General features: G+C 42.3%; 1 protein-coding gene across 12 annotated transcripts in view; it reads right to left on the bottom strand.

Moving 5' to 3' along the window:
• Window positions 1-2821: 2821 nt before the first annotated feature.
• Window positions 2822-14191, bottom strand: part of RPS6KC1 (ribosomal protein S6 kinase C1) — a 92993-nt gene continuing 81623 nt past the window's right edge. For all 12 annotated transcript variants that reach the window (XM_052806032.1, XM_052806031.1, XM_052806029.1 and 9 more), the window contains 3 exons: window positions 9388-9470; window positions 8578-8673; window positions 2822-5453 (listed from right to left, as the gene is read on the bottom strand). In XM_052806032.1, coding sequence (XP_052661992.1) covers window positions 5343-5453; window positions 8578-8673; window positions 9388-9470 — 290 coding nt within the window. In that variant the 3' untranslated portion in view covers window positions 2822-5342. The remainder of the gene's footprint in view (window positions 5454-8577; window positions 8674-9387; window positions 9471-14191) is intronic.

A 14191-nucleotide genomic window follows, 5' to 3' on the forward strand; every position in this document is an offset into this window, starting at 1 on the left:
GGGCTGAAGGATGTAACGCAGGACATGGACAGAGACAGCTGGGTAAACCAGGAAAATATCCTGGGGATAAACGGCTCAGCTCATGGAATGGGATGGGAGAAACTGGTAGAGGTGAGGTTGTACTGAGGCAAAACAGCTCTGTCTCCAAGGCAAAGCAAAATGAGGTTAGCAAGGCTTTGCCGAGGAGGACCACTGACCCCCGCAACATCTGCTCTTTCCCTGGCTGGCCCATCTTTATCCAGCTCCACCACTTGCCAATTGGCTCGTCTAGCTTATTGCCCCCAGAAGGACTTTTCCCAAACTTGCCAACCTTAGGATCTCAGCAGCGAAGCATCAAGGCAACCACCCACAGCCTTCCCAAGAGGACGCTAATTCCCCGCTGCCCGGCGTCGCACACTTCCCCAGCCCTCCTGCCCGTCACGGTGCCACTGCAGCCCTCCAGCAGCAGCTCTAATCCCTCCTGATGGGTCCCTGGGCCAAGAAGATGGAGACAGAGCTGCCTTTGGAGAATGACAGTCTCTGGTCTGCCAAGAGGCAGTGAGGTCCTGTTGCGGCAGCGCATTAAGCTGTCACCCGCTGCCGGGAGTCTGGAGCCTCCTCTACCCAGCAGCAGGGGCGCAGGAGATTTCACCACACAGCACTAGCAGGAGGTGGGACCGCTTCCACCCCTTTGCCACCCAGAAGTTGGGATTTTCTTGAGGACATCTCACCCTTGGACCAGTGCTCCCCAGCTCTGCTCCTGCAGATGGCTCAGGCAGCAACCAGCCCTCCACCAGCCCCGCGGCGCAGGAGACGGCCGCGTGCTGCCAGTATAAACCACTGCTGCCAGCAGCAGCTGCTCAGCACCTTTTAAGCAAGTCCCGTCCCCCCTCTGGGATTTGGCTCTGCCACCCCTTCCCAAACTGCAGCTGAAGCCGCAGAAGGCACCCTGTCCCAGGGGCTGCCTGAGCCCCTGACGCACGCCGCATGCCTCCACTGCGGCTGCCAGCGTCCCTGCTGCTGTTCAGCCAAGTCCCTCGCTCCCCCATCTCGCCCCCTCGACCCACGCGCATTCACGTAAGCAGGAGCAGCGCCCCAGCCTCGTGCCTCTGCCGAGGCGCTCGTCCTCCCGCAGCACCACGGTGTGACACCCTCACAGGGTCCAGCCCTGGAGGTGAGATCATACAGAAAGCCCTCAGGCTCTCAGGGTGGCCAAAGCCCCAGTCCTGCTCTCGTCCTAGCTATGCCCCAGCCTGCCATTTGTCGGTGGGTACACACTAAACGACGACCGTTAACAAACATGGTGCCACATACCGCTGCAGGGCGAGGGCCCACGGGAGGTCCTGCCCACACCGCGCAGGAGGCTGCTAGGCAGAAGCATGGCAGAAGGAAATGAGGCACTGGTCACGCGAAGGGCCGCTCCAGCGGCGTCTCCGACTGTACCCCAAGGACACCGTGCAGCAAGGACAGGCAGTCCTGAGGTAACGAGCTGCTGAGGCAAGGGAAAGGGCAGCATTTAACAGGCCACTGCTGCAGAGAGACACAGAAATCCTGTCCACGCAACTTCTTAGACCCCACAAAAAGCTGTGGGGCTCCGATTTGAAAGCTACATGCGGCTCAGAAGACACACAGAGCTGAGGGCCAGCTGCAAGAGGTGCTCCTCAGCCGCAGATGCTGCTGACTGTAAGAGGACTTTGGGGTGCTTAGCCATGGACAGACAGGGCCGCAGGCTGGCTCACCAGCATGTGCTGGGACCCGGGTAAAGGCCCCCTCATGCAGAGTGCAGGGCCGTGCAGCAGCCGGGAACCACAGAGTTCAGCTCACAGTAAAGCCCACACAGAAAGCACAAACCTGAAGAAATCAACAAATGTACTTTTTCATTTTATTGCTAAAATCCCTACCATAAATCTCACCAGAGAGGAAGTTTCTGTTTCTCCAGCTTCCTACTCAGTGTCCTTGAGAAAACAAATGACACCACACTCAAAAAAAAAAAAAAAAAAAAAATCCCATGGTGGTTTACTTCGCACTTCCCTGTACCTTGTTATGCTGAGTGCTTCATTTAGAGAAGGCTGACCTCCTCAGCCTTCTTCATCCCAGTGCCCTTCACTGCGGGGACACACCAAGGAACAGGTTTAGCACTGGAGAGAGGAGCCGGGTGGATGTTCTGGCACAGGTAACCCTGCCGACTCAGCATCCCAAAGGTGCGCAGAGAGTCAGCGTGACAGTGACTGCTGTCTGAGAGGTGATTTTCACAGGAGATATAGGAGCTGTGCTACAAGCACAGAAGCTGTGAATACAGCCATTAAAAGCGAACAAAGTTATGCCCCTTGTATTTCATGAGATGCAATTTCTTCCGTAGGTCTGGCAGGGGCCCTGGCTCACCTCACAGCAATTCTACCCAGTGCAAGCCTTCAAACATTTTGTCTCCCAGTTTCTCTTAGTACGACACAAAAAACATTATGAGTGTGGTTCAACAGGGTGCAATGAATTACCCCTCTGAGATGTCTTAAGTGCATTATCTGCCTTACCTGAACACCCACAGGAGAACAGGAAAACCTATAGGTTTATTTTACTGTGTTTTACATAGACTCTCACTAATTCCTGTAAACAAAACGGCACTGATTTGTTTTGCTATCAGCCATTAGGTATAACAGAAGGAAGGTGGAATGGACTACTTAAGTCAGCAAGAGAGAGGTGTGCACCACAGGGCTTCATAAGCAGTGCCAAAAAGAAGATACCTAGAACACTTCAAGTCATAAAAGCCAAGGACAAGAAGCATTGATTAGGTAGGAAGGATTGTCTTCAAGAACTAAATGCAAAGTTCAGAAACCCAAGGTCTGAATTAGGCTTGAAATGTTTTGTTTATTAAAGGAATACATGTAAACACCAATACAACATAATACATGTTAAAGGAAGGGGAAAAAAAAAAAAGATAGAAGCAGGATTTTTTTTGCGGTTAATTCCAGACTGTGCTTCCTTTAGCAAAACCATTATCTGAGTCAGTGGTAAGGTTACAAACACCTATAGAATCTCAAAGTCTCGTTTCTGGCAAGACATCTTGCCAAGTGCCCCATTCCTTCTAGTCTCCATGATCTAGATTTCCTCACTACTAACATACTTGAAAAAGGAATATTTCTGTGTCATTAACTAAACCAAATGTTTGCAGTGAGAGTGACTGGTCATCTGGTTTCTGCCAGAACAGCGTTTTCCTTCTGCTGCTCACAGAAACCAGCTTGTGCTCCTGTGCTATTGTATCCTGCCTCTACTTGCAACCGGCACACGGGCACAACCTGAACAAGAGAGCATTTTAAAGTAACATGGAAAATATTTTTTTTACAGTTATCACCAGGCAAATGCAAGGGGACAGATCAACGTGGGCAACGACATTATCTCGTGGTTGGGCTAGAGAGCCCCAGGGATGGAGTCAGGTGGCCGAGGGAAGGGAGTCTTCCCTTGAGCAACGAGCCCTCTCTCGAAAGTCACAGCCAGGGCAGTGCTGGAAGGAAGCTCTGGATCAGCTTGGTCTCCGCATTAGAGATTTCCGACCCGCTCGGCACAGGAAGTTGTTCCTGTGGCTCACCTGAGGGAGTTCCTGTTATGAAGCCAGAGGGTGGTAGGTTGAAACATGGTTTCTGAGAGTGATGTAATCTTGGACAGCACTCCATAAGCAGTGATACTAGTGACCTGGTTACAACCTGCGGTGTTGTTACAGCCCCTCTGCTGGCCTGGTGATCACAAGAAAGGGAAGAAAGAAAAAAAGAGGGGAGTGGAATAATTTAAAAAGGAAAAAAAGTTTCCAGATTTCCTTTGTTTAAGTGAAGCATTTTCCTTTTCCACTTTATTTGAATACACCAACCTGGTGTCTAACAGATGGAGACTGTGCAGATGCACTTTTGGGAGTGCCCATAAAATACACTGCTAAAATACAAATGGAGGGATACTTTTTTTTTTTGAGTTGTAAATTCAATAATCATTGCTGTCACCTCACTTTCCCAAAGGAATTTGCCCTTTGTTCTCCGGATAAAGCTGGGGAGAGGAAGAAAAAGGAACAACAACAAAAAAAAAAAAGTGAGAACGAAGTGAACATTTAGGAAAAACCCCACAGATCCATAATCTGTAAAAGCATTGCAGCATACAGTGTTTGTACGTCAGGAACCCATACAAGCATGGCTGCTTAGCACCAACAGCAGCGCACAGCAAAATATTCTGCATGTCTTGTATTCTTCTCCCATTCTCCAGACCTTTCTAACAAACAAACAGGTCAGCTAATTGGCTCATGCCCAAGTCTTACCCACTAGGGTTTGCTCAGAGATGTCACTTAGTCATTTGGCATGAGCAAATCCCAGGCTTCTTCCTGTTCAAGCAGCCGAGTGGGTGAAGGCTTTCTTTGATTTATTAAGACTATTAACAAACAGGAGAGTTCAGAAGCTTCCTCAAGCAGAAGAGCACGAGCAGAAAGGTTTTTTCCTGAAGTAGCAGCTAAAAATAGGACACTTGGAGGAAGCAAAGTTCATTAAGTGATAAAGTGGTGGCTGCAGTGATGAGAAGAATTTTTCCTTTTTTAATCTATACATTTATTTAGCATTATGTATTCTTGCTCCTTATTAGAGTGCTAAAGAAGTGTTTATCCAGCTGAGGAAAAGAAGATTTCCCTTTCTGTAGTGACTTTAACATGCAGCTCATCAAATACAACAGAGTCTAGTTTTAAAACAGACATTGCCAGCCAACAAAGTACAACATTTGACAGTATTATTTGCCTTTTATATGCTCTTTCCACAGTGGGAAATGATATGCCATTTTCAAGACACATTCCACAGTATTATGCAACAGCTTTCTTAATTTTTAATGTATATATTATTTTTAACGTGTCAACTTTTGCATAAAGCATTTTAGTATTTTATTCAGCATATACCATTAATAAATTATTTGCTCCTTCCTCCCCCTGCTCCCCCAGAGCTGCACTTAGCATAGGAAAATGGTCTACTGACACTATAAAAGATACTTTCAACTGGCACAGTCTATAGACACTTCCATCATCAGACAAAGCACCAGGAGCACATTCCTGTTTCTACTTAGTCAACAAGCTGGCAGTGCTAAACATGCTGTCCAGGAGTTTCATCACAAACCACCCTTTGGTGAAAAGACTTACACACATGTAGCAGCCAGTTGCAATAAAAATAAGCTAGCACCCTGTACAACCAGTGATTCTTGTTAAAAGTGTTCACTTTTGGCCTGATTGCTCCAGCATCCTTTAGTCATCACATCCAAATGGTTTGGGACATCGAAAGGAAGCAAGTCAGGGTGCTTCTGTGCCAGAGAAACTTGTCCACTTGACCTGAGTTTGTTCAGAGGGCACGCATCTCTCATCTCAGCAGATCTGCCCATTCTATAAGGGCAAAAAATGGATGAGATTTGATGTCTTCAACACCAGCAACGCCAGCACCAAGACGCTCCGCAGGATTAAACTGCAAAAGCTTGATATAAAAGGAAAAATATATATATATATGATTCAGTGAGTAAGAACAAAAACAACTGCTTAAAAGTTCCAGAAAGGTCTAAGGTAAAGGACATCCTACTGCTTTCCTGCTCTATGAATTACTTTCAAGAGTGCAAAAGCATACTTGAAATTCCTAAAATCCAGTAAATGGAAGAAGACTCTCCTTTCCTTGAGTCTCAGTATTACAGTCTTCAGAGACTACTGATCACAGCATGCAATTCCCTGAAGCACTGCACATTGGGACTTCATTTTAAGTGTAACCTCATTTTAAAAAAAAAAAGAGAGCAGCAGCCAGAGCCTGCATCGGTAGAACTCTGGGCACTGCATTTGCTTCATGTTAACCTTTGCTCACACCACTGCGTTACGGCTACTTTGGGGACAGTGGTCTGTAACTTTCCCTTTCATAAATTGTGAGTTGGTCCTAAAATACCAGTACATTACAGCCAGCTTTCTATTTAAAAAAAAAAGTTTTAAAGAGTCCTACAAATGGACTAAAACTGAAAAATCAAAATCCCAGTGAAAGAAACAAAACAGTGCAATGGCTTCATGGAAATTTCCTAAAATTCAGCACTTCATTTGCTTTTTAGTTGTACATCACATGCTGAATTCATGTGAAAAGGAAATCACAATATTTTCATCTGTTTAAAGATACCGATCCATATAAAAGGGAATGCAAAGGTAATACTCCAAAGAGACTAATAAAGACACACAAAAATATTTTGCAGGTTTAGAGAACTGTTTATACTCTATTCAATTACAGCCAGTACAAAGGCATGATTTCTTTCTTGCTTTTTCTGCAACAGCTAATAGGATAACTTCTCCCAGTTGTCACTTGGAACAATGTGCATTCATATCTTAATGCACTCAACATCTAAGTGAGTCTACATCCATAAACATAGGAATTTACACATTTTAAGATGGCTCTGCTATTTGCAGTCATAATGTCACATAGTAAAGGTAGCTCAGTGACAGTGAATAGTGCTGCTCTGGTATCTTCTACAAGCCAGCAGAAACAGATGCAGCCAGGGTGTCTCTGCCTTCTGTTGAAATACAACCAGCACCAGTAGGGGGAAAGTAAGCATGGACACTTATTTTCTGGAGTTTCTCCTTCCAGAAGAACTTTAATCTTAGAAAGCAGATGCAACAAAAACTGCAATAGATACCTATTGAAAAGCCATGTTGCATATTTTCTTGGTAGTAAAGCCTGGAGGTGCCTGAAAAAAAATACTGGGTGCAAAATACCAAACCAACACAAAAACAACAACTTCATCTTTCATGAGAAATAAACAGATCTCTGTTTTCTTAGAAGCTGGCTAAATGAAGGAGGTGTTTACAACAAAATCACCTGCACTGGAAGCCACAGCAAGAGACAACATCTGACACAGTTTTCTGTATAGCTGAACATTGATCACAGTTATTCTGTGATGCTTTGACCTGTTTACCCTTGGCAGTGGGGGGAAGGAAAATCGCAATGACAAATTGCTATCCATGCCAAGAGAGCTTTCTTCCTTTTCCTGACAAGGCTTCCTCAACAATGAATGGCAGCTTCCTTGGATAGTCACACAACAAAAATGTGATTTACTAGCTCATATAGCCGAACCTCCACCAGATAAGTCACCACCCTACACTAGAAGGCTTAATGTAACAGGCACTGGGGTGACTGTTCCCTGAACAGATATGGCCTTGTAATATATCTGCGAGTGGCAGAGATATATTTGCCACTTAAACCGCAAGTGGCAAAAGAGCCACTCTTTGGCATATTTAAAAATAGGCAATACATTAGTCTGCAGTGAAGAACAATCCTACATTGGCAGGGAGAAGTGGACTGGACGACTTCATTTGTCTTCACTTCTAGTCTTAATGGGAGCAATTCCTTTCATCAAGTGTGGTTTTGCTTTCCCTTAGCCATTTGAGTCCTGTAGCACCTGTGGGTGAGGGTAACAATTTGCTAGCATCTAACAATATACATGCAGATTATACAAAAATGGGATTTTTCTTTAGTCACTTCCCTTTCTGCCTTTGCCAGAAACAGACACACATGCTTTCACCTTCAGTGACTTCATGTCACCTAGTCAAAACAGGAGGTCCAAACATCTAGTTCCATTTCCATTAATTATTTCACATTAATGGCACAGAAATCTGTTACTGGGTCTTTTGACTCACTGAATTTTCAAAATCTCTTTCCTTCATTTTCTTCAAGAACTATTTTTTCCACTCTGCTCTGTTCAAATCTGTATCTAAGTGATGTCATTATTTATGCATCCACTAGCAAGATACTCTTCAAACCCAAACAACACAGTTCACATATATCACTTATTCTGCTCAAGTGGAATAGATCACATCCAGGCTCCACTTCCTCAGTTAGGTCAAAATTAACTAGAAGGAAGATAGCATTACCTGAAATTCAAGACTCTGTACTACAAGTTTATTCTCTCAGTCATGACTACCTAAAGCTAAGAGTAAACAAATCCCAGTAGTCAATATTATTCACATTAGTTTGAAAACGGTGTATCAGTCTGGAAGGTTGTCCATATTTTAAGGTTTCCTACTCTGCCTTTTGTCCAACCTATGAGTTATGTTCTTATTACAAAAGTCATTGTATTCACAATTTAAAGTACTTTTCTTAACAAATGGCATCCAGATGATTTCCTGGACGACAACTACAGATTTTCAACCACAGCAAGGTCATAACTTCTGATCAGTGTGTTACAGGTTTTATAGTACTTAGAGCTATCTTGCTGAATTGGCATCAACATTTTTTAGTTTAATTCAATTCATGACAAATGTTTCCATGAACATTTAGGACAGAATTCCTAAAATGTTCATGCATCACCATTAGGTGTTTCCAAAGCAGTCAGCATTGACCAAACTTGTTCTTTGAAGAAATGGCAAAGCACTCCAGTTTTCTACAGAGACACCTGGCAGCACAGGTCAAAGTTTCCAGATGCAACAAGACAGCTGGGCAAAATTTATCAGTGCTGACAAAAGACCCATCCACATTCCTATCAGTAGCTTTCTGTTTTTACATTTCCTGCACCAGAACAATTTAGGTAGATTAAGTATTTGTCCAGTCTACACATGTACCTATAGAAAACAAATACCTGCTGAATCAGTGATCTGGCCTCCTTTGATATGTGGTCTGGTATACTCAAAGAAGTATGAGTGTTTATTCCTGATGGATGGCACTCAACCAGAGTCTGGAGGAAAAAAAAATAATTAAAAAAAATATCAAGGCAAGCAGATACATTTATTAATTAAAAAATTCTAGTGTTGGATTATCTCCTAGTATACATGCAAATTAACACACACAGCTAAAATTTCAGTGCATTCTAGTATGAAGTACTGATTCTGGGAGGAATGTCTACAGGCACTGATGTCCCCCTGGAGATATGGTTTTAGAACATTTATGTCTTAGTGCTGGTACTCTATTGCTCAAACTTGAAGAGTCTGGGAATTTGGTGGACTTTGCTTTCTTCATGCAGAACTGTCAACTAATCACCAGTTTGATTTGGCTGAGCACTCTTTGTCTCAAAATACCAAATCAATGTGTAACAGCAACATATGGCTCCTACACTGTCCTGGGACATAGTACTGAAAGTATTAGGGCAAAAGTTTTGTATATGTACAAAAGGAATGTTAGAGAACTTTGATTTCACTGTGGTTAAGAGGGCAGCATCGTTTTGGGTTATTTTTTCAGTCCTGAGTTTGATACGGCTTTATCAAGTTGTTCTGCTGAAGCTTGAGCACGTTTTGTTTCTCTGGTCCCATGCAGACCAAGCAAACTGAGGGTACTCAGGTCAGCAAAGCACATCTGAGAAAGACAAGCAAGGAAATCACAACTGGGCATACCACTTGTGAGAAACTACTGGCCAAGAGGTCAGTTTTATGAAGTAACTTGCCCCCAGCCCTACCTTTCCAGTGAGGAGTTCAAAAAGAATGGCACCCAGGCTCCACCAGTCACAGGCTTCTGTCTCTTCTAGGATAGCGCCAACCTCTAAACAAGAGACATTTCAATTAATATTAAAAAGGTCAGTTACACCTTCAAAATTAACATATATTTACAAGGTGACTGTTTAATGCTGACAGAACATATACTAAATACCACAGAGCTTTCATTATGCCTGCAATTTAGTTAGCCCTTTAGCCACCTACAGATTGCATTGTTCAAACACAGCAACACTATACGTTTCATGCATAATTTGCCTTTTCCGTGCATACACAGGCATTTTCAAGACTTGTAGGCATTACAGTTCGGATTTTTCTATACTGGACTAAAACCAGACAGTGACATACTGTAAAGCAAAACGTACTTAGAGAATTTACCCTGGTCAGAAGAGCTGGACTGACCAGAGTGGCCTGATACATCCATAAATGCAACAAAAGGGAGCTTATAATAGCCTACTGCATGCCTTAATTTTGTCTTAGAGGGCAGGATTTGTCTCATGCCTAACCTACACCCTTTGCTGGGATCACCATGGGACGCTTTTCACAATTGTCTCTCTTGTCTATTGGGAACCAGATAAAGACGCTAAATCTACTTCACATAGCCTAACCACAGCCAGCAACTGTGTTTTGCTGCAGCTCAGCCCAAATTGTACCTAGGTACGAAAAGTTTTCCCCAGCATCCAGCCAGCACCCAACACTGTCCATGCACAAGAGACAGCAGAGAGGTGAGATGGGAGTTACAGAGTCCCTCGCAATACACATTCACATATTCAATAGCATGATGCATGCAGAAAACTTGGCCTTCACTGACTTGGGCTTTAAACTACAAAAATTATTAAATACAAACGCACCACACTGTCTGCTCTAAAACAGGCAGAAAAACAGATTGCAATGAAGATTTCATCTTCATTTTGACTGTCAAAAAAATGCAGAAGCTGCACTAAAATAGCTTTGGTGGCAAAAGCCACACCAGCTTCCCAGCAGAGGACAACAATTAGCATATAGTCACATAGTCGTTGCTGTGAAAAGCATTGCGGCATGTTTGAAAAATCTTGCTCATCATTTTATGGAGCTTAGCGTGAGCATGGCCAAGGAGAACTACAGATGAGTCACACTCCAGGGTCAGAGAAAGGAAGGCAGTAGCCCCAGACCTCCCCAGCTGCAGAGATGCACACACACGCTGAGCACGGGGACATGCAGAGGGCTGCCCCCTCGGGCAGCTGCCACACAAGCTGGAAGATGCTCAACACCTTATAGGACTAGGCTGAGGTTGCTGTTGCAAGAGCAACAAGGAAGGATGGCTCAGACATTGTTTCTTTAGGTAGGACATCCCTCACATTGAAAAGTTGATTACAGTTAATGGCGTTTGAATGCCCAATATATCACTATAAGGGTGCCACACATTAGAATTTATTCCATTCTTTACAGATTAATACTTCTATCAGCATCGAGAAACTTTTACACAGATATAATGGCAGCCACATAAGGAACTGTATCAGCATAATTACATGCATTTTTAAAATGTTTTAAGATCCCAGGCAAGCATCCAGATAAAGTTGAAATTATGGTAAATTGAGAGAATTTGTGTAAAAATCAAAATCTGTTCTTGCAATTTAATTTTACATCCCTTCAGAAAGGCAGACCTTCTAGGTAACCATCCTTTAATAAAGGAAAACAAAACACCCAAACTTGGGCCTTTCCACATGAACCAGCTGGTGACAGGTTTTCATAGCATCTCTCAGTGAAACCTACTGAATGGAAATGCTTTTCCAGTCTGATTGTGATTTCCTAGTGCTGTATGTTCCAATCATGTACATTCAAAACAAGATGTCATGAATGGAAAGTAAAATCTAAAACCAAATACTTTAGGCTTCTTTAGAGCAGAGTTTTCTTTCCCATGTGGCTTTAATCCTGTGGATATTCTAGACTAAGAGAGCTTTCTTCCAAACAAGTGAAGATTCTTATTTTTAAATTAAATTCCACACTTATTCCAGAATAAGACCAGTAAAGCCAAGAGTTAATAAAGATTGACAACTACATTCTCAGTTCCTACACTACCATTAACTTTCCCATATTGACACATCTTAAATTTTAGAATAATGCCACAAAAGGAGATAACCCATTCTTCCCCAAAGACATTCAGGGGGATGGGCCTCTTGAGTTACAGCCCAATATAAAAAAAATATTCTAAACGTGAAAAAAAAACATCATTCTGAGCACAGGGAAATGAAATATTATGAAAAATTCATTTCTGAGTTTTGGTATTATTTCCTTTTATGTTGACAGTCACAGATGCTGATCCAGTTCTTCGAAGCACCAAGGTTACACTGCCTTCTTTCACAGAATCCCATACTGTTCATTATGGGAAGTTGATGTAACTTCAATTACTTCACTGATGAAGAAAATGGACACAGAGTAAGAGTCAAAAGGTAAACTAAAGTCCACTTCTCCAAAATCCAAGCTTGTATTTTCAACTATAAGAACATTTTCAATATATGCCAAGTCAAAACAAATGTCATTGCAGATCTCTCTTAAGAGAACAGCACTGAACTCTTCCATCCACTTTTGACCGTGACCAAAATGACACAAGTGGGATAAACTGAGAACAGTCAAGTAACATAGATTTCTCCCTGGACTGAAGGGCTCTGGCTGGGTTCTCATGCACACAGCAGAAAGTGCATGACAAGTCATCTGAACCAACGCAGAACAGAAAACAGAAAACTCAGCTGCGGGTAACATCCAAGTATCCTTTTTTACAAAAACTAAATTTTAGCTCAACTTTTCTCCCATTACCCAATGTCTGCTTTCTTGCTGCTTTCCCTAGGTCCCAAAGTTTCCTTACTTCAGATTAAAATAAATATTTTCCTCTAAAAAAAAAAGAAAAAATTCACTGTGAATACTACAAATAAACAGGTGTTGTTTACATTCCCTTACTTCAAACAAGTCACATTACTTCTCATGCACTGATGCAGTATGCTGATCATAATAAGTTCAGGATATCACATCAATATTACTGCATTTTATCTTGACTACACATCATGGGAAAATTTAGAAACTATAGATTATTAAATGCTTTCAAGTGATACAGAGTAGCTAGCTAATGTAATATACCACACAGGGCATATGCTTTTTTTAAAGCTTTAATATTGCAATAAATCTGAACTACAATATCTGCCTTCACTAAGAAAACATTTTCATCTCAATCCATCAGCAAAGTAATTTAGACAATAAACGGTAGCGACCCATAAGCTTAAGTGAATAACATGGGCATATTTGTGCCAATTCTTTACTTCATGAACTTTGAAATCAAGGACTTTGTCCACATTTGTACAAACATAAACATGCACACACATGTGCACGGTGTTGGTGTTTCTAGGACTAGCAGTACCAAATTTGCAGAAAAAAATATTCATATCGTTCTCAAGTACAAAAATCCTTTTAAATCAGAGAAATAAATATGCAGGGTGAAAAAAATCAGTAGCTCTTCCAACTTTACTGCAACTTCATTAAAAGGGAGAGCTTTCTTCCTTCTCCCTTCCTGATGCGTGCCCATACAACATCTCGCACCCAAGTAGCACATGTCAACAGCAATGCTAAGTTCCTGCACAGAAGCAATTTCAACAGAAGCCATTGGGGTAACTGAAGGGAAGGAGATTTGTAAAACGTTATCAGGTTCAGATGGAGACAGATGGTACAGGTAAACACCTTCACTACCCTGCACTGTTCTCCTCCTAGAGCAGCTGGTCTCAACTGAAAGCCCATTTCTTTATGGTTTCCATACTTATCTCAATAGTTGCATTATACACAGTAATACCTTACTTCCTGATAAGGGATACATAGCTGACAATGCTCTGTATTTTTAAACAGAAGTGCCAGTTCTAAAGTAAAAAAGCAGAACTTCACCTCTCTTGAACATACAACCTTGATAAAGTTATTAACCTTAACACCAAGGCTGATTTTCTCATTCTTTCTACAGCACCTTAACCTGAAATACAGCCTTCATGTTAAAGGATTTCAAAGGTTTTTACTACCTACACCTCAAACATTTTCTCCCAAATACAGTTTCCTCCAGGGCTGACAATAAGGCCTCCCAACCAGCACACACAAACACTAGTTAACATAAAAGAAGCCAGACTTAAAGGTGGACGTAGACATTCACTGTACAACTCAGGCCAGATGGCTTGCGAGTCACCAAGAACAAAAACTCGATCAAAAACTTTGTAGGATAAACTGTAACATCCAAAAAAATGCATCTGAAGTCAGCGCACAAGAAAATAGGCTCTAGGTGGAAGTACTGCTTCTCCAAACACCCAAGAGTTAGGAACGGCTTTGCCTTGAGGTGGTTTTCCTAGAATTAAGACAGGGACCATTTGACTGTTGGTGGATTGATAAGAATTTCGAAACCTGAGGAGGCCCCTTTTCTTACCCCGTGTTTCAAGCAGAAACAGCATAACTTCAAGTATCATTTCTGCACTAAGAAAGCAAGGAGACCTATCTGAACCACCATCAGGTATCTGAAACCGTTCAGGAGGAAATGGACTTGTCCAACATCCTGAAAACATCGGACACAATGTTTTTCCCTTCTGTGGCCCTTAAGATAAACAGTATTGCATGAAAAACCATTAGAGTCGCTTCAGAAATTCTATTTACCTTACACTCATTTAATTTTAAAAGCTTACTATTTTATCTTATTTTAATATCTATATATGTAAAGAAGCATTTGCAGAGAACCAAGTAAAATGAGTCCAAGCTAATTTACTCTAGGCAGAC

This window comes from Harpia harpyja, chromosome 13 (genome assembly GCF_026419915.1).
Source record: "Harpia harpyja isolate bHarHar1 chromosome 13, bHarHar1 primary haplotype, whole genome shotgun sequence".
Lineage (NCBI taxonomy): Eukaryota > Metazoa > Chordata > Aves > Accipitriformes > Accipitridae > Harpia > Harpia harpyja.